Source organism: Vulpes lagopus, chromosome 6 (assembly GCF_018345385.1).
Source record: "Vulpes lagopus strain Blue_001 chromosome 6, ASM1834538v1, whole genome shotgun sequence".
Taxonomy (NCBI): Eukaryota; Metazoa; Chordata; class Mammalia; order Carnivora; family Canidae; genus Vulpes; species Vulpes lagopus.
Window position 1 is genome coordinate 6,710,787 of NC_054829.1, and position 26,641 is coordinate 6,737,427.

The 26,641-nt window shown below is 40.5% G+C and overlaps 1 protein-coding gene across 1 annotated transcript; it reads left to right on the forward strand.

Moving 5' to 3' along the window:
* The first annotated feature begins 10,190 nt into the window (after positions 1-10,190).
* LOC121492853 (small nuclear ribonucleoprotein E-like) lies at positions 10,191-10,469 on the forward strand. Its single transcript, XM_041758059.1, has one exon. The coding sequence runs from the start codon at positions 10,191-10,193 to the stop codon at positions 10,467-10,469; it is 279 nt and encodes a 92-aa protein (XP_041613993.1).
* The last annotated feature ends 16,172 nt before the right edge of the window (positions 10,470-26,641 follow it).

The following is a 26,641-nucleotide window of genomic DNA, read 5'->3' on the forward strand; positions in this document are numbered from 1 at the left end:
CCCTGAGCTGAAAGCAGCCACTCAACCACTGAGCCACCCAGGCACCCCAGGTTAGAGAATTCTTACGCTGTGAATTTCTCCATTTTACAGATGAGAGAACTGAGGCCCACAAGAACAGGTTTACTCAATCACAAGGCTAATGCACAAAGGTTTGCTCCCACCTGTTCCATATGGCACAGGGAATGTCACTTTGTGAGGATGCAAAGCTGGAGTTCTTTTTCCATCTCCATAGGAATTCTTTCTCAGCTGCAAGATTAAGAGAAAGTCCTGACCCTGCAAGAGATTCTCTTCCATCGACAATCTCCCTCTGTATTTTTAGATTCTTGGATCATGTTTCTTTCAAAGTCACAGTCTTTGTCTTTCAGATAGCCAAGTGTTTCTGATTTAATTAAGAATGTGGAGGAGGAGGAGGTAGGTTAGGGGTGGGAGACACATGCCAGAATAATGTGATGGTTACGTTACCTTCTCTGAAGCTTTTCCAAGACCATTTGCCAGTGCTCCTTTATTAGGAGTCATTTTGGGCTCAGACCCAGATGCCTGCTGGCCTTGCCCTTTGCTGCCATAAAGGCATCATCCACTTCCAGGAAATGAGTCTGCACAAGCCCACAAGTGATCATCCAGGGCCGAGTGCAGTCCAGTTCAAGTAGGTAAAGAACAGTTCTCTTACACAAATCAATTAAGATTTATTGCAGTTGACTTGAAGAAGGGATAAGATTTACTCTCTGCTGGGACTTTCAGAACCCAGGGATAGCCAAGTTATGTCAATGGGCTTTAGTCAGTCCTAATGACATTTACATATGAAGAGTTTCATTATGTGAGCTTAAGAACTAGTTATTATTACCAGTCTATGGCAAAAATAATAATAATAAAAAATGTAAATTAAGGAGCTAATATGAAAATAGATGAAGTTTACATTCTATCCAGCAAGCATAGTTTTATTATTAATTTTATGCATTATTTACAGTGATAGTTAAATATATTGATCTTAGCAAAGCAGGAAGTGTTGTCACACCAACAACTAGATTTGACTAAGAAAAAGGTAATAATTATCAATTAGCGGAATTACTGCTAATAAGGTTGGGGGAAGTGCAGAAAATTTCTGATTAGGAAGAACTGACACGTTCATAGTGTTGTGTAAATTGCCAGGATTTTAAAAATACATCTGCCTCGTATGATATTTAAAAAAGAAAAAAAAGTGTCAGGCACATAATTGCTAGATACATCCAAGATACAAACCTTTTTGTTGTTCTTTTAATCATTTGGAAGAAGAGGAGTCATTGCTTAGAAGATTTTTGCCCTTTCCTGTGGATAACAAGTAAAATTAAACAACAACTCAATTATTCTGTTAATGAGGCAATCTGCACCCCCTTTGCACAAATTCAGTTTATCCCCCCCCCTCCAATATCCTCTTTCCTACCATCAATCAACTATCCATGGCGGGGGGAGGATATGATCTGCTGAAAGGAGGTGGGTGTAGGGTGGGGGCAAGATTGAGGTTTATGACACATTGTAAAGTGGAAGCAAAAAATGAACCCATTTTACAAGGGAGGAAATGAAGGGACCAAAAGTTTGCTCGGCCAGCCTGGGATGTAGCACTGAAGTCCCTGCTATTATCCAACCCTGCAGGTGTCCAGGATAAAACATGTTCTTTGTAGACCTTTGTTCCCCATGAATGTTTGGCTGTTTGTTGGTCCACCCATTTATTAATCAATAACAGCTTTTAAGCTGCATGAGGTAAGCAATGCAAGGGGGGTAATTCTAGGCAAAAGCAAAGCAAAGGACTCTTTAGTTAGTGAGGGCAGCCTCATCTATGATAAATATGAGGTTTCCTTTCAGCTTTTGGAACACTGGCAATCTGTCAAGAGTTGCCCTGGCATCTTTGAGCAGCTGTAGAAAGATGTTCCTGGTCCGTAGGTCCCGGGGCTGAGCCAATTTTTATTTGTCCTTTTCAGCTCTGATGCATGACAGTTTAAGTCTGGTGCTTTGCACCTAAGTTAGGATCCAAACAAAACTAGCCCACCTCTTCATGCATCTCCTAACACGTTGACTTCCATTGAGCATCCCTGCCTGAAATAACCCCAACCCATTGGCTCTGATTTCAGCAGCTTTCCCACATTTTCTATTCCTTATCATTGCAACAGTAGTGTCACCACCCTGCCACTTACCAAATAAGTTCTGAGCATCTCTGTTGACCAGCCCCCCCCTGTGTGATGACCCAGTCATCTGGATTATGTCTTCACAGAACCTTATGTATGGCCTTCTCTCACGTTGTCCAAGACCAACTGCTGGCGTCCAGTTCCCCGCACACCTCTCCATCTGTTGGGTTCTTGTTAGGCTCTCACCACGCCGCCTGCCTCTTCTCTGTGTCCCTCCAGGTCATCTTGGGCGCTTCTGCCAGTATATTCTATCCTTGAAGCTATTTATTTTTTTTCTTTAAAATCACATGAGTAAATAATAGATAAATTCTCATTGTAAAATGTCTAAAAATAAATAATACTGTGCAAATTCTAAAACATAACACCCTGGAACAGCTCTGCTCCCTGCCAATGTTCTGGACCATCTTCTGTACATTGAGAGACAGTTTATAGACACATCAATTTTTTTTATTTATGTGTTTACATGAATAAGAGGATTCATCAATTTCTGTGGCTTATTATTCTCACCTAGCAGTGAGATAACTCCAGATTAGTTCATATGGCTGCTATAATTTATTTTCAGTGGCTCTTTGGTATTCCAAAGATTGGGAATTTAGAATTCTTTTTCTCATGTATTGATGGACTTCAGGATTGGTTTTGCTAAGACAGGTAGTGATGCAATAAACACATCCTGAGGTATACATATCATTGGGCAGCCCACATCTTTAAAATGTTTTGAAAGTTAAGGATGTCTGGGTGACTCAGCATTTGGGCGCCTACCTTCAGCTCAGTCATGATACCGGGATCTGGGATCAAGTCCCATATCAGGCTCCCTGTGAGGAGCCTGCTTCTCCCTCTGACTATGTCTCTGCCTCTCTTTCTCTCTCTCTGTGTGTGTGTGTGTGTGTCTCATGAATAAGTAAATAAATCTTTTTCTTTTTTTTAAAAGAAAGTTAACTGCCAAATTTTATCCCCAAAAATCTGAACCAATTTTTAAAATGGCCTTAGTAGCTGCCAGTGGGAGTGCAGGCTGTCCTCAGTTTGGGATTATTATGAAAAACTTTTTGTAATTTGATTTTATTTTTAATTAAGCTAATTTAATTTTATCTTAATTCAATTAATTAACATTTAGTATATTATTAGTTTCAGAGGTAGAGATCAGTGATTTATCAGTTGCATTAAACAACCAGTGCTCATCACATCACATGGACTCCTTTAATGTCCATCACCCAGTTAACCTCCCATCCCCTCTTCAAGAGGCCCCCAGTTTGTTTCCTAGAGTTCAGTGACTCTTATGGTTTGTCTCCCTCTCTGATTTCATCTTATTTTATTTTTCCCTTCCATCCCTTATGATCCTCTGTTTTGTTTCGTAAATTCTACATATGAGTTGAAGTCATATGATAACTGACTTTCTCTGATTAACTTAATTCACTTAGCATGATACCCTCTAGATCCATCCACATCATTGGAAATGGTAAGAATTCATACATTTCATTTTTATGGCTAAATAATATTCCATGGTATACATATAGCGCAAGTTCTTTATCCATTAATCTGTTGATAGTCATCTGAGATCTTTCCATAGTTTAGCTATTGTTGACATTGCTGCTATAAAATAAAATAAGATGAAAATTGAGAGAGAGGCAAACCATAAGAGACATTGAGCTCTAGGAAACAAACTGATGGTCACTAGTGGGGATGGGGGTGGGAGGATGGGGTAACTGGTGATGGGCATTAAGGAGGGCACTTAATGTAGTGAGCACTGGGTGTTATATGCAACTGATGAATCACCAAATTCTACCTCTGAAACTAATTAAAAAAATAATTTTTATGTGTATAAGTGTCAAATATATACTTTCAAACTGTTGTTTCTTAACTTTTTATATAGCATCTTTGACAAATAAAAGATTTATATTTTATATATTGAAACATACTGATCTTTTTTTTTTCCTGGCTTCTAGTTCTCATATTTTCTTTGGAAGACATGATCTACTCCAAGATTTTATCCATCAATCATCTACTTTGTTTTTTTTTAAAGATTTATTGATTCATTTTAGAGACAGAGAGTGAGCACTTGTGAGTAAGTGGGGTAGGGAGGAAGAGAGAATCTCAAGCAGAATCCCCACTGAGCACAGAGCCTGACACGGGGCTCAATCTCATAACCCATGAAACCATGACCTAAGCCCAAACCAAGAGTCAGACACTTAACTGACTGAGCCACCCTGGCACCCCTAATATCTATATTTTATATACACATACATGGACATATACTCACACACTTTTCCTATCTCCAGTAATTTTACAGTTATGACCACAGACTTAAAACATGAAAATTTAAGATCTCTCTTCTAGGTTTAAAATAATATTGTCTCTCCCTTCTATCGTCTTCCTCTTTAGAATAAAGGTGGAATTCCAATGTGCTGTTAGGCCTCTCATGGCCTCTCCTACCTCATTTCCTCCTGCTTTGTCTGCCATCAGCTCTCTAAAAGCTTCATTTTAAGTCTCAAAGGGCCAGGCTCTCTCATACATCTGGGCATTTGCACATGCTGCCTTCTCTTGAAGGATGATAGGCTGCTGGTTTTCTCAGTGTCCTTGTCTAATGAGCAACCAAGAAAAATATTGGAGTCCTCCCTTGAAAGATGAGAAAAAGGGAAGGAGAAAGGAGTGAGGGAGGAACACCTAGGGGTTTACTGTGTAGCAGGAAGTCTTACTAAAATCCTTCGGAATTGTGGTGAGAAATGCAGGGAGCCAGAGATTCAGCAGGAGGGATTATCCTAGGCTGAACTTTTCAGTGATGACTACTTATACTTCTTTTATGTCCTGGGAAAGCAACTTCTGATATTCCCTAATTTTGTGCTGGCAGATCTATTCAGAGGCAGCGGAGGACCAACTCACAGAAAATGGAAAGAAATAATGTAAATTCCTTTTCTTTTTTTTAAGATTTTATTTATGTATTTGAGACAGAGAGAGAGTGCTTGAGTGTACAAGCAGGGAGAGAGGCAGAGGGAGAGCTAGCTTTGCTAGCAGGGAGCCTGATGCAAGGCTCAATCCCAGGACTCTGAGATCATGACTTGAGCTGAAGGCAGATGCTTAACCAACTGAACCACCCAGGCGTCTGAAAAGAAAGTGAATTCTTAATGATTGGAAGTCTGTGTTTGATGTTACCACTGCCTAAAATCCTCCTGCAGTCTCCATAATCTCCAAGGTAAACTGGGAATTTTCTGGCATGTTCCAAGAACCTTCTTAACCCTCAACACCCTGTACGTCTTCACCTCCTAACACGCTTAGCCTGCAGGGTTTCTCTAGGAAGTTCCCTGAGTGGATCACTCTGTGTCACCTCCTCCAGCATATTTATAATACTTGGAGTAGTTCTGAATCCCCTTGAAGGTGGACACACCTGTACTGACCATTCCCTAGTCAGCTTGCATATCAACTCCCATAGAGGACTCCTGAGTTGTTCCTAAACTTAGCCCACCCCCAACTAAACCCTAACTGAGACCATCCCTCTGCTCATCCCTAGCCCTAAACCTAACTTTGTTTCCCATATTTAACCCTAAACTTAACTTTATCTACAATACACATAAAATTGATGAGTTTTACTCTCACCCTCCCCACTCTAGTCTCACCCTCCCCACCCTAACCTTCAGCCTCGCCTCATCTCACCTTGCTGACCTCTAACCATAAATCTTACCTCACCTTACTCACTCCTAACCCTAAACCCAATCACCACCCTATTATATGAAAGGTGGATGGGTGAATGGATGGACTGATAAATGAGTGTACATATGGATTGATGGATAGATAGATACATAGATGGATGGATGGATGGATGGATGGATGGATGGATGGATGGACTGATAGACGGGTGTATGTATGTAGGTATGAATGGTTGGATGCTTACATGGATGTATGTATGGATGGATGGACTGCTAGACAGGTGGATGGAGCCATGGGGGATAAGGCAGTGGACTGTATATGTGTCTGTGTGAGTGGGTATAGGATGTAGATATATGATGAGTGATGGAGATGACAAAATGACTCACTGGATTTGCAGAGACCATACAAAAAATGTCATGTGAGAAGCTTACACCAGGGTGGGAGCAGAAAATATGAGGATGCAAATATAAATTAAAGGATGATTTTTTTGGAAGTCTGTGATGTCATCAGTGAAGATATTAACAAAAAGGAATGATATGGTCCCACAGAAATTGGGAGCCTGTGTCATTCTGTGATTCATAGAAGCTAAATGTATTTCCTTAACACCTGCTGCATGTCTCACACAAAGTGGGGCACTTGGGTGCCTGTGAATGCTTGGCTGGCACAAGGCCTGGCTTCAGGGTGGTAACACTGTGGCTTAATTAAAGGGAATGGAGGACCTCCTACTCTAGAAAGATGCTGTTTTATTAGTAACTCATTAAGTCAGTGATTATGGTCTTCTTGGTGTATCAGAATTACCTGAGGGGATTTTTTTGAAAAGACACATGTAGAACTCACAAATGGATGGTCTTGAGGGGGCTCAGGCATTGCCCAAGTGATTCTAATATGCATCCAGGGCTGAAGACTACTTCATTCATATTAATTAATAAAATTCGATCAGAAAAACTCTTACTCATCTTTCCAAATTGATTTTGCCAATTTGGTGATACTTTTTTTTTGCTAATAGAGCCAATTAGCCACACTCCTCCCAACCTCCATAGCACATTTTTCATACCTTTATTGAACTATGTACTGCATCATGAGGTATGGGTATGTAAGGTTCTGTTTCCCCTCCCCTCACTGCTGCCATAGCCAGAAATCAGCTGGCTGCATAGGACAGGAATATGAGAAACCTCAAGGAATCCTGTTACCAGAAATACCATATAGTGTCCTAGAAAGTAAAAGACACATCTCATCCCTTTGTGCAGCTACATTGGTCTCCCTGCAAGTTTTGTCTGGGCAAACAATTAAGACTGTTAAACAAACAATCATTTTTGTTATCCCCAAGTCTTTATGGCTCAGCTTCTGTGTCTCCAGAAGAGAGCATCTGATTGTCTGGATCTTCTTGGGCTAGGTGTCCATTTCTGACCTAAGAAGCTGAGCCCAAGGAGATCAAGTCATGTACTGATTGGACTCACTCTTTCCTAGAGGGCTGCAAGAGGAATCTCTCCAAAGGAGGGCTTATAGTCAGGGAGGAAGTGACCTACACCAATCCCATGCATGGCTCTAAGATACCCACCATAGATCTCCTAGTGAACCCACTGCCAAGCCCAGGACCTGGCATCTTGTAAGTGCTCAGGAAAGAACTTTTTAATTAATAAATATAACAAAGAAAGTTGAGGATCTGACTGATGATGAGGAATGATTTTCTTCCAAGGCCCAGGGGCCACAGAGTTCTCTCTTAGAAAAGGACTGAGAAGATTTCACAGATACAAGTCATCCTAACTGGGTCCATGGGGAAGACCTCACAGGAGTCCTCCCTTTGCTAAATGTCCTATCTTCTTCCTAGATGAGCCATCTAGGGTGCCTCACAGTTTTAATTGCGTAATGTAGTGGGTTGAATAGTGTCCCCCAAAGATATATCCACCTGGAACCTGTGAATGTGCCCTTATTCGAAAATAGGTTCTTTGCAAATGTAATTAAGAATCTTTGGGGGTTGCCTGAGTGGCTCAGTCAGTTAAGCCTGAGAAAGTTAGGCTACTATAACTATGAGTAGTTATGGTTAGGCCTTTGACTCAGGTCATGATCTCAAGGTCTAATCCCTGCTCAGCTAGGGATCTGCTTTTCTCTTACCCTCTGCCCCTCCACTATGTACTCTTGCTCTCTCTCCCTCTCTCAAATAAATAAATAAAATCTTTAAAAATGAATATTTTTTCTTAAGACTCGAGTACACAGCATAATGATTCAACAATTCTATGCATTACTAAATGCTCACCACAACAATTGTATTCCTTAATCCCTTTTACCTATTTCAGCCATTCCCCTCCCACCTCACCTCTGACAACCATCAGTTTGTTCTCTGTAGTTAAGAGCCTAGTTTTGTGTTTGCTTCTCTTTTTTTCCTTGTCTGTTGTGCTTCTTAAATTCCACATATATGGTCATCCTGTACTTACAGCGGGTCCTAAGTCAAACAGCAGGTGGGCTTATAAGAGAAAGACAGACAGGCAGAGGGAGATTTGAGATGGACACACAGAGAGAGCAAAGACTAGAGTGAAGTTTCCCCAAGCCGAAGTCTGCCTAAGATATCAGAATGTGGAAGAGACGGGGAAGCATCCTGCCCTAGAGCGTTCCAAGTGAGTGTGGTCCTCCTTACACCTCAATTTTGGAATTATGGTCTCCAAAACCATGAAAGAATGAATTTCTATTGCTTTAAGCCACCCAGTTTGTGGTCATTTGTTAGGGCAGCTCCAGGAAACTAGTACAGATATGCAGAAGACAGCTTCTATTCCTCTAGAACTTAAGCAGTATATTCTCCATCACATTTGAGTTTCAATTTACTGATAAGGGCTTGTCTTGAACAAGGCCAGCATAAGGTACGATTTTTCCCTTAAACGTGGGATTCGTACCTGGCCACTTTAGGAGACCAAAGAAAGGGTGTTCAGTGATGGGTTTTGACTTTGGGTGGCCAGAAAATGTGTGAGGAGTCTTTCACACACTGCCTCCTTTATGCTTCAAAAGCACACACTCCATTGTATACATAAACCACATCTTCTTTATCCATTCATCTTTCGATGGACACCGAGGCAATTAGAAACAACAAATACCCACCATTTGCTTCAACGTGGATGGAACTGGAGGGTATTATGCTGAGTGAAATAAGTCAATCGGAGAAGGACAAGCAGTGTATGTTCTCATTCATTTGGGGAATATAAATAATAGTGAAAGGGAATATAAAGGAAGGGAGAAGAAATGTTGGGAAATATCAGGAAGGGAGACAGAACATAAAGACTCCTAACTCGGGGAAACGAACTAGGGGTGGTGGAAGGGGGGAGGAGGGCGGGTGTTGGAGGGGAATGGGTGACGGGCACTGAGGTGGACACTTGACGGGATGAGCACTGGGTGTTTTTCTGTATGTTGGTAAATTGAACACCAATAAAAATTAATTAAAAAAAAAAAACACAAAAGCACGCACTCATCAGAGATGTGAAGGAAGAGACGACAGAGGCACCATGATGTGCCCTGACTCGAAACCTTTCTTCTCAACACGGCACTATTTTATGGTTTTGTCTCCCTAAGACTCATGGATCCATTCATCAAGTTCCCAAGAGCAGGCTGATTTTACATATGGCTCTTCCTACTCTGTGCTTTCCTCAGACGATCAAAACCCACACTATTTTAGTAGAAAATAAATAAATACATAAGGAGAGCATTATTCTTCTCAGGCAATCACCTTTTCTTCATTACAGCATTCCGGTTGCCTCTCCTAGTAATGGATCTTTATTTTTATCTCTCTATTTCATTCCTGCCATGAGGAAACAGTATAACCACCCCCATCCTCCCCGGGAGCCTCCTTTTCCATCAAAGGAGAGATGACTATGTCTTGAGTGTCTGTCTTCACCTCCTGCCTTCTTGCCCTGACTATCTGCACCTCATCTTCTCTCATTTTTCTTTTATGTGAAAGAAGTTTTCCCCCTCTCCCCAGCTATTTTGTTTGAAGGAAAACAAATAAAACCCCACTCCAAGCTTACCATCAGTATTGTCATTATTTACCACAAAGATCATTGCTCTGGGGATTATGGAGTTGGGTCTGAGATCACTGGAAGAAGACTCTCTTTTTTTTTTTTTTTTTTTTACACCTTGGTGCACCAAGCTGAGTGATTAAGATATACCCTAAGCTGATGGTGTTGTCAGACTCATTGTACCTGCTTTACTTCTCCTCACTTTCCCATCCCCTCTCCCACTTCTGCCCCACTATGTGTTGATGGAGGAAGCACAGGCTATGAGAAGAGCATTAGGATAAAAGTTTGTCACAGAGAACTCTGATGAAAATGGCCTCGCTATTAAGGAGGGGTTGTTTGGGTCTCCTGTGAGCACAGAGGCAGGATCCTCATCAGATCTTTCAAATAGTCAGCTTCCACAATGGCGTACCGAGGCCAGGGCCAAAAAGTGCAGAAGGTGATGGTTCTGCCCATCAACCTCATCTTCAGATACTGGCAAAATAGATCTTGGATTCAGATGTGGCTTTATGAGAAAGTAAACACGCGGATAGAGGGCTGTATCATTGGTTTTGATGAGTACATGGACCTTGTATTAGATGATGCCGAAGAGTTTCATTCTAAAACAAAGTCAAGAAAACAACTGGGTTGGATCATGATAAAAGGAGATAATATTACCCTGCTCCAAAGTGTCTCCAACTAGAATGATCAGTGAAGTGAGAAATTCTTAAGAAGGCCGCGTAGTTTGTTTTTTTAGATGTCCTTTGTTGGGAATATAGTTCTAAAGCCCTTGTTTGTATTGTTTTGATTACCTTTATGTTCTTACCAGAGGACAATAAATGCTATGGGATTGTTTTTATTTAAAAAAAAAAATCTTTCAAATAGCCTGTTCCTTCCCTGCTGGTCATTAAAAATAACTGTAGTTTTAGTGGAAATGCTCACTTAACTCAACATCAGGGAAATAGAAATCAAAACTACAATGAGATACCTACCACCTCACACCAGTCAGAATGGCTAAAATTAACAAGTCAGGAAATGACAGATGTTGGTGAGGATGCGGAGAAAGGGGAACCCTCTTTCACTGTTAGTGGGGTTGGAAGCTGGTGCAGCCACTCTGGAAACCAGTGTGGAAGTTCCTCAAAAAGTTGAAAATAGAGCTACCCTAAGATCCAGTCATTGAACTACTAGGTATTTATCCCAAAGATACAAACATAGTGATCTGAAGGGGCACTGGCACCTCAATGTTTATAGTAACAACGTCCAGAAGTAGCCAAATTATGGAAAGATCTCAGATGCCCAACAACAGATGAATGGATAAAGAAGATGTGGTGTATATATAAAATGGAATACTATTCGTCCATCAAAAGGAATGAAATCTTGACATTTGCAACAACGTGGATGGAACTACAGGGTATTATGCTAAGCAAAAGTAGTCAATCAGAGAAAGATGATCATTATGATCTCACTTGTGTGGAATTTAAGAAACAAAAAAGCATCATGGGGGAAGAGAGGAAAAAAAATAAAACATGATGAAATCAGAGAGGGAGATAAATCATAAGAGACTCTTGATTAAGAGGGAGGAAATAAACTGACGGCTGCTGGAGGGCAGGGGGATGGAGTAACTGGGTGATGGGCGTTAAGGAGAGCATGTGATGTAATGAGCACTGGGTGTTATATAAGACTGATGGGGTTCCCTGGGTGGCGCAGCGGTTTAGCGCCTGCCTTTGGCCCAGGGCGAGATCCTGGAGACCCGGGATCGAATCCCACGTCGGGCTCCCAGTGCATGGAGCCTGCTTCTCCCTCTGCCTGTGTCTCTGCCTCTCTCTCTCTCACTGTGTGCCTATCATAAATAAATTAAAAAAAAATTAAAAAAAAAGACTGATGAATCACTGAGCTCTACCTCTGAAACTAAAAATACATTATATGTTAATCAATTGAATTTAAATTTTAAAAAATAACTGTAATTTTTAAATATGCTAATAGACACACAATATAAATGGGAGTCCCATAATTTCTCTCTACCAGTGAGTTTGGGCAGAGGTTTTTTGTACTACTACCAGGCAAGCATGTATGACTGTCCAGAGAAATGTTTCAGAGCTCTCTTTTCCTTCTGTGGTGGGGCCTGACAGTGCCCCACATGGGGGCCACTCATCCTGTCTAGATTGGTAGGGAGAACCACTCAAACCTGAAGGAGTCCCAAGCAAATAGGGTGGCATCTTTGCTGCCTTATTTCATTGAATGGCAGGCAGGGGCTGTTCATTCCTTCAGCATAAACTAACTTTGAAGCTGGACAGACCATAATAAATGGAGTGAGGAAGAGAGAATGGACTGTTTCTGGATTGGACTCCACCTCTTTGTGACTATGAATTTGTACAGACATGCTGGTTTGTGAGGCCCCACCATCCTTATAGCTCAAATGAAGACAATAACTTCTGATCCCCTGCAAACTGAGAATAAAAAAATGTTTCACAAGTTTGAATAATATGCAAACTCTTAGTGGTTATTATGGTTAGGCTGATTTGGGACCTCAGATATCTAATGGTTTTGTAAATATACTTTTACTATATATATATATTAGATTATCATCTTTTTCCTACTTATTATCTTTTCAATTATAACGTATTTCTGGTGAAATAAAAAAAGATAAGTAATAACCGATTAACACAGACTGCACTAAAGTATGAATGAAAAAATTGCTTTTCAGCTTTTCTTAAAGAATAAGAGTTAGCAAAAGTCATGACTGTCTTCCTTCCCATCTCCGCAGATAGAATAAAGAGTCGGAAAATGCTATTTTTATTTTTAATGCTTATCAGAGCAATCTATTGACATAGTTTAATGAGTCAAATCGTGTATAGTCCCTGGCCCCAGCCATGCAATTTCCAAATCCCTCCTCAGACCCACTACTTACATCTCATTTATATATTTAGTTCTTCATTATATTTTTAAATGACATGCCTGTACTGCACTTTCTTGCTTTTCCCTTTTTAGGTATTATTTATTGCCTCCCTTCCACGGAAAATGTCATCGTAAAGGGTTGGGTACCTTTATGCAAGTGCCTGGGACTCCCTCGAAGCAGGTTGAATCATAGAACCCAGTGATGCATTTCCCAGACAAGTCAGCTCCATGCTAGGCATGGGATCACAAGAGGTGACAAGACACTGGGCAAGCACCCTACCCCTCCAACTGACAAGGCCTAGGATCTGCTGATGGATGACGGGAAGGCATCATGGAGAGGAGACATGATATGATAGATAAATAATTATGCCATCTGACAGCAAGTATGGCATTGACTTGAAGAAGGAAGAAAGGGTAAATGCATCTTTGAAGGAAGCTGAGGCTTTTCTTTTCTTTTTTTTTTAAGCTGAGGCTTTTCTATGCTTACTCTTCATTGTTCCCTTTTTCTGCCTTATTTGTAAACGAAACAACACTAACTTCTGAGTTCAAAAGAGAAAGGATGTTGCTGTGGCTTTATGACAACAACGGAGTCCAATCCAGATGGCCATGTTAAAGAGATCCGCCTATTATTTTTTGTTACCATCTCCTTGGTCGGCTTTGTCTTGATGACAGTGAGGTAGAAAATCCACTATCTGTGCTTCAGGAACTTGTTTAAGGGATCAAGGACATTGTCAGATGGAATCTATTTTGCTGGAATACCACAGTTTTGGGTTTTGTTCTCTCCTGGAGTAAAACAGACGAATCCCTGGGCTGATGAACACTCTCTGGTCAAGTGTACCCTTGGATATGGGGAGAAACGAGAAGCAATAAGGAGGGTGAGGAGAAAGTCAGAGAAGAGAAACTGCTCTACAATTGACCATCCTTGTCTCATATTCCATTTCATATTTATAGTACACTTTTGAGGTAGATATAGCAAGCATATTACCCAGTTCAGGTGAAGGAACTTTCCACAAAACTTCTTGAAATAAGGAGAGGTGCACTTAGAAGTCAAACCAGGTCTTTGTTTATATCCAACCATTTCAGTCACAAGATAAGGCAATACATATTAAACAACTAGAAGAATATATAAGCCTTAAGTATTTTTATGGTTACACTGGCCTTAGACCTTAGTTATCTGATGTCTTAGGCAAAATACTTAGCTTGTCAGAGTGTCTATTTCCTCAACTATGAATTAAAGTGATAATAGTTGCTTCAAGCTATTTGTTGAGCATCTGGGGTAATGCTTTCTAATACAATACACTGTTCACACAAGCCTGCCTTGTCCAAGTGTTTTGTGCATGTTGACTGATGCACTGCAAGCTTGTGAGATAGGTTCTATAAGGACCATATTGTCTGTCTTGCGGTGGGAAGATAGCCTCCCTGGGAGACAGAGTGATGTGCCAAAGCTCGCAAGTGCATTAGGCAGAAGATCTGAGACCCAGCCCTCAACATCATGGTGCAGGAACCTGCAACCATAACCCTTATGCAGTACTGCCTCAAATCTCTGAAACGTGTATAGGGCTGCTCAGATTTCTGGAGTCTCCATGAGTGCTGGTATCTTTGAGCAACATCTTCGAGATCACGTGGAAAAAAAAAAAAAGTACTAGAAGTCTCCAGCCAATTAATCTGGGATTTCTCCCAATGCATCAAACTTTTCATGCCTTCACTTTCTTCTTTGCTCAGCTCAAATTATTTCAGGAATATTTTTGTCAACACCCCGAAATCCCTCAACCTCTGCTTTTCACATCATCTGAGTAAAGCCCAAACCCCAGATGCACTCAGTAATTCTGTCTTCACTCAAGAAACAAGTGCTGCTAGAGATCACCCAGCAAAGCAGAATGCATTGATGTTCACTGTCAAAAGCAGAATCACCACTGTCAGGAAGTTCTCCTATGCTTTCTTGACCCATCAAGATCCTGTTTTCACCACAAATATTTCAAACCCTTACTACTTCTCTCATATCTCTGTAAACACCCCCATAACACATAGAAGGGGACAAAACCTTCAAGTTCTCAGATAAAATTGAAAGAGTGGGATAAGAACTTCCTCAACTTTCTCTAAATACTGAAACTTCAACATATGTCTTATCTTTCTATTTTGGTAACTTTCAAGGAGACACGCTCTTCCACATGAGGTCATTTCCATCCCCTTGTTCTGAGAAAGACTTCCCTGTCCCTGAGAATCTTAAAATTTCATTCATTTCTTGTCTCTCTCCAGTACATTTTGCTAGATCCTTCACATCAATACTTGTTCATTTAATCATGATCTTCCCATTTTAGAGGAAAAACACTTTATTGCTCTGAATCCTCTTCTAATTAACACCTTATCTAAAATCCCCCTTTTGGCAGACACCTTATGAAAAGAATCTCTTTCCTCCTGCACTTCCAAACACTCACTTTATCCCTTATGTCTGTCTGTTCTCTGCCCACGTCTGGTTTCTTAAATGGGTTCTTTCTTAGGTCACGGGGTGTTCAGTCCTTTATGGTGTCTTTCCTACACTTCAGGACAAAAGACTTCTAGTTTTTTCCCTCTGTCTCTGGGTTCCTTCTTCTAAGCCACTATTACCTTTGAATGTTGGAGTTCATTCACCCTAAACCCCATGTTTTTATTCTATATGTCTTCCTCAGACCAGATCAACAAAATCTGTGGCTTCAGTAGTCATTTCTAGGCTAAGGGCTCCCAAACTGATGGACAGAACAAAGCCTCTTGCTCTGAGACCAAATTCTTGGTCTTCCCTGACTTAGTGAATGGCATCATCATCAATAGCACAACCTAGCCCCTTTAGAGTCAATGGGAGTCCTACCACAGCCTCATCCTCATAATTAAGCTTTGGCCAATGCAAGATAATTTTATCCTCTAAAGATCTGTCTTCTCTGTTCACTTCTATCAATGCCTATCACCACTATGTTAGTTGAAGAGGCCACCATCTCTTACCCAGACACTACGGTGACCTCTGATTCCTAGCCCAGGCCAGGCCCCTTTCAAACCACCACTGAAACCCTCATGATTTTCAATACACAAACCTGGTCTTTTTGCTTCCAGATTAAAACCTCCTAATAAATCTTCCTTGCTCTAGGGATAGCCATCCCAGTCTTTAATATGCTTCCAGGGTCAAGTATGGACTGGAGCGAGTGTCTCCTCACCTCATTTCATGGCATGCCTGGCCCCACGGGCTATGCTCTGCACATACTTATTCTCGCTGTCTATTGCTATGAAACAAATAACTCCACACTTAGAAGAGTCAGCAGCCACCATGTTCATAGCTCAGGAATTCTATGGGTAGGGAATTCATAAAGAGCCAGTGGGGATGTCTGAGACCAGGAATTGGGGCTGGTAAGATCTGGGACTGCTGGATCCACTTGCCAAGATGGCACCTTCCTTGCCAGCCTAGAGCCTGGGCCAGGATGGCTGAGGACAGGCACAGCTGGGGCTGTCAATCCCAGCACCAGCCCATGGCATCTGCTTGGGATCCATGGCTGGTTTCTGAAAGAAAGCAAGCAGTCTTTAAGAGCTAGAATTCCCGGACAAGCTACTGGAAGCCATGGCCTTGCACAGCCCACCCTCGGAAGTCACAGGTCATCCCTTCTTGCACATTCTTTTCACCCAGGCAGTCACAAACATCTACCCATTTCACAGGACAGAGACCCCACCTCTTGATGAAAGAAGTTTCAAATAATTTGGGGCCATGTTTGAAAAGTGCTGCATTCTTTTCTGCCATTCCTCAAAAGCACCATTGACTCCCAGTCAGGGCTCATGCAGCCCTCCGCCCTTTCCTTCCCCACAACCTGATTAGTCATACCCATACTGAAGATGCCAGCTCCTTCTCTGCTTTCTCAGGGAGCTCTCCTAAGAATAAAAGATTGACCTGACCCCCTCTCCATGCTTCCCCCCATTCACTTCTTTGTTGCTTTCAATACCATTGTCATTCTAACCTCAAGTTGCTGATTGATAACTGCCCCCCTATTACATAATGAACTCCCCAAAGGCATAGACCCTAGAATGAATGAAGAAATGAAATGAGAGGGAGAGAGAACTGGAGCATGGTCTCTCCAACTCTATGTACAGAGCTCCTTGAACACATTTTGCTCCCTCTCTATGAAAGGAGAACATTCTGGCAGATAAGGCAGGAAAGACCTGTCTTCCGAGAACTGTGTTGGGAGGTCCTCCAGGAGAGTTACATGGGAAGAACTCTCTTGCCTTGTTTGCTTAATCATCCTAAATGAATGAACAAAACACTTTACAGCCTCCCCTGGCAGCCTCTGGCCTCTGTACATGGCAGAGCATGAATGTATGATTGCAGTGCTTGCCTGGGACTATTCAGGTATAGGCAGGAGGGCACAGATCAGGAGCAACAAGAAACAGAAGTTGCAGCTACACCTGGATATTCAGCTCCTTTGAGCCCTGGGGGCACCTGGATACTTTCCAGAAGGGGAACACCTGGGTCCCCCACAGCCTGGATGGCTGCCATGCACCTTTGCTTCCTGCTGAAATGCTGGGCAGAGTAGTCTGCAGCATCAACACACAGACCCCACATCCAAGGTAGGGGCTGGTGGGGGACAGTGGAGGTGAGCTTCTCATGAGGTGTGCTACCATTCTGAAGTCTGGCATTGCATTTTTTCCTGCTTTGTGCTAAGATGATTTTCCTCTCTGAGGCTGTTGTTCATCCCACAGGAGTGACCCAAGCTTCCATGTCCCAGTAGGAGGGGCTGGGTGGTTTGTGTTGTGAAATGTTCTGACAACAAAGTATACTGAACTGAGACCCAAGAAAACAGGGGCTTTTTTTTCTACTCTGACTCAACCATTTACATATTGTCATGACTAGGGTCAAAATTCAACCATTTACTAAGTCCAAAGCATAGTATTGAAAGAAGGTAGGAAAGTGACTCAAATTTATTTGGGAGATATATATATATATATATATCATAAACCCTATATGCTTCCAGGGTCAAATATACACCCTATATGTGTCTATCTATCTATCTATCTATCTATCTATCTATCTATCTATCCATCTATCTATTTATCTATCATCTATCTATCCACACATACATGCACATATATGCACATGCATACAGATACATGTGTGTGTGTACAGTATGAGCATTCCTATATATAAATGTATATACACATAAAATCAAGTCCCTAGCAACACAGTCACGTTTTGACCCGCCCTCCTCCCCTTCCACCACCCCTAGTTCGTTTCCCCGAGTTAGGAGTCTTTATGTTCTGTCTCCCTTCCTGATATTTCCCAACATTTCTTTTCCCTTCCTTTATATTCCCTTTCACTATTATTCATATTCCCCAAATGAATGAGAACATACACTGTTTGTCCTTCTCCGATTGACTTATTTCACTCAGCATAATACCCTCCAGTTTTAAAGTAATTTTCTTCTCTTGCATATGTTTTTTTCTTTAGATTAAGCTCTATATGGGCCAACTGACTCAGGAAATCTAGCTATATCTTATGCTGTTCTTAAAATCAACATCACAATCATCATTATGAAAGGTAATGGCAATGATGATTCCTTGAGCTTCAGACTATTTTTTACAAAATAGTCTGAGGCTACTGTGGTTGTATGCTCATCATCTCTTATACTGGGAAATAACCTCAGATGATTTACCTAAAAAAAAAAAAAGTTATGAACTCCTAAGTCTGGGCTGCCTTTCCTAAAAGAAGAGGTAGAGAACATGAGTATCCTGAAATGAATTAAATGTACCTTCTTTCAAAGGACAGCAGTTGTGAAGGAGGACAGCAGCAAAGGATACTTCCTATATGCTTATCTGATCCTATTTCCACCCAGGGATGTAGAACTGTACTTTAATTTTAGAAATATTACTTAATATTAGAAATCTGATTACTACCCCTTTAAATAAGAATACAAACTTTTACTCCATTCTTTCAACTCGACCTCCATCCTCAGAGAGACTGTGGATCTTTGTCTCTAATCAGTGCCTATTCCACTCTGTGTAAGAATCACCGATGTTGATAGAAATAGCCATGGGGTGTGCTAAGAACCCATTTCGTGTGTCAGAGGAGCTGGGTCTCCGCTAGATGAAATGTCAGAGGAAGGCAGATATCTCTATGTGAAATGACCTTAAGAAAACCCCGACCTCGCCAAAGATGACCTTTTTTTCCAGCAAGAAACATTAAAATTACAACCATATTCATGTTTCAGTTTCAAAAACAATATGTATTTCTCTTCCACACTCTCTGACTTGGCATCCTACATGTCTTAAATAAAGATATACCAGGGTCCTATTTCTACTCGGCAGTGCGGAGTTGATTTATTTCTGTCTGAACACACCCGCGGAATGAAGCTGCTCTTTTTAATTCCTCAAGAGGCCCATCGGAGGTCCATTTTATTGCTATTTTAGCTGAATGTTTTACTACTGTATCTGTATTTAATATTTCCAGTGTGGCCTCATTTTTGGAATTTTTCCCCCAAAATCCCACAGGCATCCTTGTTTTAAGTAAAATATATGTCTTATCAATGTGTTAATCAAACTGAAAATTCTGGCCCCAAAAAATGCAACTATAGAGAAATGTCCACATCTGATCACATTTGGATCTTCAAGTGCCAAAGTGCAAAGTGACAGATCAGGAGCAGAGATGTATTTTATAGCAGTGGCTGGAGGAACGTGGCTGGCCCAAAAGCCACATTGAGAAACAGGCTTTAAAAAGCACTTGCTTTATTCTACTTTGCGATTAGTCCTTAGTTTGTTTTTTGTCTATCTGCTTTAAGTGCCTTCTCTTGCCAATTAAACCCCCCCCTTTTTTATCAGCATGAATTCCATGGAACATGGAAAGCCTTTTTTCTTCAATACCTAACTGCCAAAGTAAAACATAGGATTTCAAAGCACCTGCCATTGTCAGAATGGGAGAATGGCTTCAGAACCTTCCAAGCTGTGTGTGTGTGTGTGTGTGTGTGTGTGTGTGTGTGGTGTGTGTTTTACCCTATTAATGGTGTTTAAGGTTCTGTGACACACATGCTCCCAGTCTCCAACATGAATGGGAGATCACTAGAGTTAGACTCCTCTCCAAAACAGGGCGCTGACTAGAGCTACAATCTACTCTGGGCATTAGACATGGACAAATACAAATGCAAGCAGCATACAATGGAGTGGGTTGGAAAAAAGACTTTGCTACTTATTCATTAGATCATCTAGGCCTATTCACCAACTCCTCACCTTTGAGTTACAACAATAGTGTCTACATCGTGCATGTGATGTGAAGGATGAAGGGAATGATGTGTGAGAAGCAGCTGGGATAATGCATGCATGGTGGAGAGTTCAAGTTAGGACTTAGGGTCAGAGTATCTTAAAAGACACAGCAAGAAGGCAAGGCTACTTCACCTCCATTCTTGTAGAACAGAAGACAATAGGAAGGTAAGGAACTGACAAATGGAGCAGGCATGCTGGCGCTTGAGCACTTGGGAATCACATTGCCATTTTGTTGTTACTAGAGAGAGATGTTGGTTCTTTTATCAGGTTAGAATAAATTTCCAGGGAAGAATTCTGATTGGCTTGGCTTCCATCATATGACCACTTTGTATTACAATATACTACTTGGGGAAGTTCAATAGAACGTGGTAGTTTGAAAGAGCATATTTAAGAAGGATAGTCTACTCTGAGTTGACAAATTATTAAATATCTACTTCTATTCATTATTGGTGTCATGGAGATTTCAGCATCCTGCTCCCCTCACCCAAACACTTCCCGAAAGGCTTCATACTTCCTCACAAATCAAGCCTGAACTATGCTGATGACATTCAAAGCAGTCCTTCCTCTGCGGAGATTTTTATCTGTCAACTTTATTATCCACTCTTTCCTTAAAATATATTTCACAAATGAGTCAGGATCATCTGTGTGCATATCTTCCTTACTTATGGGGATGACAAATCTTTCCATTTGTATCCTGCTTTTGGAATTCTGATGTGATTGTGTATCTACTATCCCATCTGATGTTTGGGACATAGGTAAGCAAACTGGGGCCATGGGAAAGGATCATAACCTATGGTTTATCTTATTTGCTTAAGGCAAGACATTTTGCAAAGTTTCTAAAGGGTAGCATCAGGATTTGAACTCAAGCCATCAGTCTTAAAATCAAGTTCTCTTTTAGAAGCCATGCCATCCATACATGAACACTTTATTCCTAGTCTGAAAACTATGGCTTTGTTGCTGACTAGTCATGATCTATAAATTTAAATATGGGGTGCTAGAAGGCTAAGACCACATCCCCATTATGAAGGATATAAGGACCTTCCATGCACAACAGTATTCCACTTAGGAACCTCAACAAACGGCAGCATATCTGCTGCTCAATGGGTTTTCAAAACTGAATGCTCTTTCTTTAGGCCAGAATCTGGACACTTTCTGGGAATTCAGTGAAGGCACCATAGACTCTCTTGTTTCTCTGTTCTTGTCAATAGCCTGTCCAAGATTTATGAAAGCTCTTTGAGGGAAAATGTAGTGTGTCCATATCTCTGCTACTTGGGACACACCCCTTAGAGCCTGGCTAGCCTTGGAAGGCTGCATGCTGACCCACACGTCCTAGCCTTTACCAGAGCTTCCAACCTTTAACAAGAGTTTAATTTCACGTCATCATCTTTGGTTTAATGTTAATAAGGATGATCATAAGGATTTAGGATGTGGGTGTTTGATAAATATTTGCCAAGTGATTGTGGATGTAACTGAATTAACCAAAATAATTTTGAAATATCTCACCTTAAAGATGAACCTGTCAGTTCTTCCCTGCATATCTATCATTTTTGCTGTAATATTTTGAAAATATGCTAAATGTTGGCATCATAATGAGAATAGTTGTAGCTTCTAGATGAATTGACAATTATTGGGCAATCTCTATACATAATAATATTTTTTGTCTTGAATTCTGCTTGTCTAATTTCAATATGGTTAGAATTTGCTGTATCTTTATTTACCTTTTATTTGCTACCTGTGGATGCTGTCATGAGCTGAGTATAATTTTGTAAACATCATATTCCTGATTTTTTAATTTGGTCTTACATTTAATACCTTTTAACGGATGGCATTTAATCCATTTATATTTATTGTGATTATTCATATCACTGAGCTTCTTTCTAGAATCTTACATTATGTCTCTTCTTTAACACCTTTAATAATAATGTGATTTCTATAATTATTCACTTTCCTAGAATTTTATTTTGGGGATAAAATAGAGCAGGTATGGGAATTGATTGTGGGTTTTTGTTGTTAATTTAGTTGTGCTTTTTCTCTGTTTGTTTGGAATGTATACATATTGCTTCTTTATCTTCATTTATTTAAGTAATCTCTACACTTAATATGTCCTTAAATACATGACCCTAAGATCAAGAGTCACATGTTTTGACTGAGCCAGACAGGAGCCTCAGATTTATTTTCCTTCTAAAATATTTCTATCTGGGGATGCCTGGGTGGCTCAGCAGTTTAGTGCCTTCTTCAGCCTGGGGCATGATCCTGGGGTCCTGAAATGGAGTCCCACGTCGGGCTCCCTGCATGGAGCCTGCTTCTCCCTCTGCCTGTGTCTCTGTCTCTCTCTCTGTCTCTCATGAGTAAATAAATAAAATCTTAAGAAAAATATATTTTTATCTGCCTGAATAATGTCTTTTTAAAAATTCCTGTAGTCTGTTGGTCATAATTTTCTCAGTTTTGAGCTATCTGAAAAGATCTTTATGGTACTTTTACTTTTAATGATAGTTTTACAGGACTCGCAATTAGTTACAATCTCTCAAAATGTGGAAGATGTTACTCTTCTTGTTTCTGCTTTTCAACTGAAAATCTGTTAGCTTGTTAATCTTTTTCTCTCTGGTGACTTTTGGAATCTTACTGAAGTTCTGAAGTTATACAACAATGTGTCTAAGTGTGAAATTCCTTGTTTTGTTTCATTCGTCTTGATATAAATTGTACTTTATTTTCTGTGTTTTATATTTTTGTATTCTATAAGCATTTTCCATGTTTCTCTTTCAAGTAGTCTGGTTATTTCTTCTATTTAGATATTTCTTCATGATTCCCAATTTTCAGTTCATTTTAATCTTATTTAATATTTAAACCATTCATTGGATATTGAAATTTAATACATTTATTTCTAATGTACTTATTTCATTTTTTCAAGTCTGTGTGAACACAATTATCTTTTGTTCTTTACTAATTTTGTTTTATTTCCTTAAATATTTCAAATATACTTACTTTATGTCATATGTATAACTAACTGTATGAGTGTCTGTGTGTGTAGGACCTACATTTGGCAGATGATCTTCAGAGACGATTTTTAGTTGATTATTTTTGAGGACCAAAGGACCTACCGATATGGCACTATTTCTGAATCCTTGTGAGGTTCCTGTTCTAAAGTCCAGGTCTCAGGTTGACGTCCACCATTGAACCAGGGTCTAAGCTTAGTTTTATTGAACATAGCCTTGCTTATTGCTCACCTCTCTTGTTCTACTTTCAGCTCACTTATTTTCCTGTCTGCTTATTTTCAGTTCTTAGAGATTTGCTTTATATTCTATCAAGCCATTTAAAAAGCACTAAAATTATTTTCATCTATAAACATGTTAATTTCTCATTAACCTAAATCTGGTTGTATTTCAGCCAAGATATTCTTTTGATGATCTTGTCTGCCATACAATCAGAAACATACTTCTGGAATTATTTGGGGGGGATATTGTCTAATTGATCATTCTGTGTTCCTGGACCTCCAAATAATGATAATGAAAAATAGTAATAATAACAAGAAGTGTATACTGAGAAATTTTCATGGCTCCAGAGACCATGCCCAACAGGTATAAAATATGTCTTCTCTCCATGGTGAAAAAACTGTGTTTTTGAGAGTAAAATTAAATGGTATTTACTTATCAAAAACCTCATTGATAGCAGAGCTGGGGTTGAAAGAAGCTGGCATAATATTCTCTACATTTAACGCTATGCCATGCTGTATATCAATTTGAAAAATATAAAATTATATAGTTTTCACAGAAAACTGCTTTTTGAATTCACAGCTAGAATGTATACTAATTTACCTCAAAAGACTGGCCTGACCCCTCTTTCCAACAATGAGCATTACAGGACTGATCATACCTCCGCTTTTCTGGGGACCCTGGAAAAGCTCTGGAACAAGCCAGAAATTGAATTTCATCAATTCAGGTAGACATCCTCATTTGCATTCCTCTCTCTAATCATAACATTCTGGTCAGTATGTCTATTTTGTTGTGTATTTGTGTATGACTTCTTATTGCAACCATTTCAAAAATGAACAAATAATTAAAGAGATGAAAGTTGAACACAGAGATACATGATTGTCTTATGGAAAAAGCTTAAGTCACTCAGCTCATGTTTTCAGAACACATACAAGATTCTAGCAGTGCAAATGTCCACATCATGTATTATTTTAGCTTTATTATTGGAGGGGTGATCCTTTTCTAGTGTGCTAGGCAACAAAAAATGACAGCAAATGCAATTGGATTAACATTAGAAACCTTCCAAAAGGTTTTCCTTCAACTGTTCTTCACTTTTTTTTTAAATTTTTATTTATTTATGATAGTCACAGAGAGAGAGAGAGAGGCAGAGACACAGGCAGAGGGAGAAGCAGGCTCCATGCACTGGGAGCCTGATGTGGGATTCAATCCCGGGTCTCCAGGATCGTGCCCTGGGCCAAAGGCAGGCGCCAAACCGCTGCGCCACCCAGGGATCCCTCAACTGTTCTTCACTTAAAACAGTTCTCCCGGGTCCTCTTGGTTCTATACATTGTAGAGTTGAGAAGACAGAGGCAATGAGGCTCTGTGGCTTGCTAATGCCACAGGACAGGTAACAAGGTTCTCCAGAGAATCAGAACCAATATGACACATATACATTACACACACACACACAGATGATTCATTAAATGGAATTGGCTCACATGTGATTATGGAAGCTGAGAAGTTCCTGGAGACCCAGGGAAGCCGAAGGTTTTGTTCTCAGAACCAGCAGACCAGTGATGTAAGTCCCAGTCGAGGGCAGGAGAAGCCTGATGTCCTAGCTCAAGATCTCAGGCAGAGAGCAAACCCCTATTCCTCAGCCTTTTGTCCTCCCAGGCCCTCAGCATATTGGATGGTGCCCACCCTCCTTGGGGAGAATAATCTGCTTTACTCAGCCCACCAATTCAAATGCTAATCTCTTCTGGAAACATAATCACAGGAACACCCAGAAATAATGTTTAATCTAGGCACCCCATGTTCCAGTGGAGTTGGCACAAGAAATTAACCATCGTAGCCAGTAAGTGGGAGAGGCAGGAAGGACCACCTCATAGGTCCAGAACACTTCTTTCTCCCCTTGTGATTCCTACATTATTAAAGTAAATACTGGTCAGTTCCCCTTTCCCGACTCTCCAGGGGAAAATTAATATTAAATAAAAAATAATAAAAAGCTCTTCCATCTACTTTTCTCTGTCATACTGCTTCTCCATACTTTGGTTCCATTTAGAGAAAATTATTTATTATCCATTCTCTTTAAAATTCAGTATTTTCTAACAGATATTCTATTAGTTCCTGGGGTCCCAAGTGTCACTGAGAGGATGGAGATACTGACCTGAGTGGCCCCAGAATCCACCAGGATTTCCCTCATGTCCAGTGTCAAATGTCTTTTAATTTGTCTCCCCAGCAATCTGCTTATCCTCCAAGAAAATGGGCCCCTGCCCTTAGAAGAGCCCCCTCTTTCGCTACAAGATGTGTTCCAGCCAAATAACTTAACATCTTTTCTCTGCAAGATACCATCCAAGGCATAATATTTTCATTCTGACATGTCTAGTGAATCCTGCAAAAATACCATTTTATTAAAAGTGATTTGCCTTTCAGGATTTATTGCCTTTCTTGGATATAAATGTTGCAGCTCTCCAAATTGAGATGGAATATTGGCTAATTCAGGCTAAAGAAAGTCCACTCTTCCTTGGAAGCTAGATTCTGAGCTGGAAGCATGCCTACATGATTAGTTTGCTGAACACTTTGGTTCTACATTTGAGGGCACTGAGAAAAAGATATCAAGTCACTTGCTCAAGAATACACAGGTCATTTTGACGGGAGTATTCAAGGGTTGGTTGTCTTGTGCTTCAATACTCTAATTAGCAAGTTGACATAGTCACAGGAGATTGCAAATCCTAGAAGGGCAGTGATAATGTCTTTATAATTCTATTCTCTATTGACTATTTTAATGATATACCCAGATACTCAAAACATGACTTCCATATCCAAAGATCATAGCATTTTAGGACCCTCAGAAACTTTATGGCAGAAAAGAAAGTTGCATTTCAAAACTAATGGAATCTTATTTATCTGCTAGGAATTAGGCTCTGTGCTTTTCAGTGCATTATCTCATTAATGCTCATAAGTATTTGGTGAGGTAGGTACAGCTACGATTTTACAAACAGAGAAACTAACACTTAGAAAGACGGCAAATTCTGCTCAGAATTATCAGCCTGTCAAGGGTAGAATGAAGCATTGCATCTTGTTTTCTCTGTCTTGGAAGTCCTAGCTTCTAAACCATATTGGTTCCTCCACTCAAGAGCTATGAGCCACATTGGGGATCCCCTCACCGGGACACTGAGGACTTGCCATGACAGAACTCAACAGGTCCCAGGTAGAACAGAAGCCAACAGAAGCTGACTCAGACAGCAGGAAGTCCAGGAAGAGATGAGTGAGGCCCTAGGGAGCCCTTGATGCCTCCCTAACAGGCACCACTGGGGGTCAGAGAATCTGCAGAATGCTGTGGAGGATAGAGAACCTGGAGGCTGGGCTTATTAGGATAACTGACAGGTGCACAATTCTGTTACCTAAACTGTAGTACAAGCTTTGATATAGTGGTGAACAAAGCAAGGATGTGGGCACTCAAGCCCTAGGAAAGGAGAAGGGGTGACAAGGATGGATAAGGGCTGACGGTCTGGGCTAACAGGCAATGTAT

Coding starts and splice junctions, on each gene's coding strand:
- LOC121492853 (XM_041758059.1), top strand. CDS start 10,191: ATGGCGTACCGAGGCCAGGGCCAAAAAGTGCAGAAGGTGATGGTTCTG.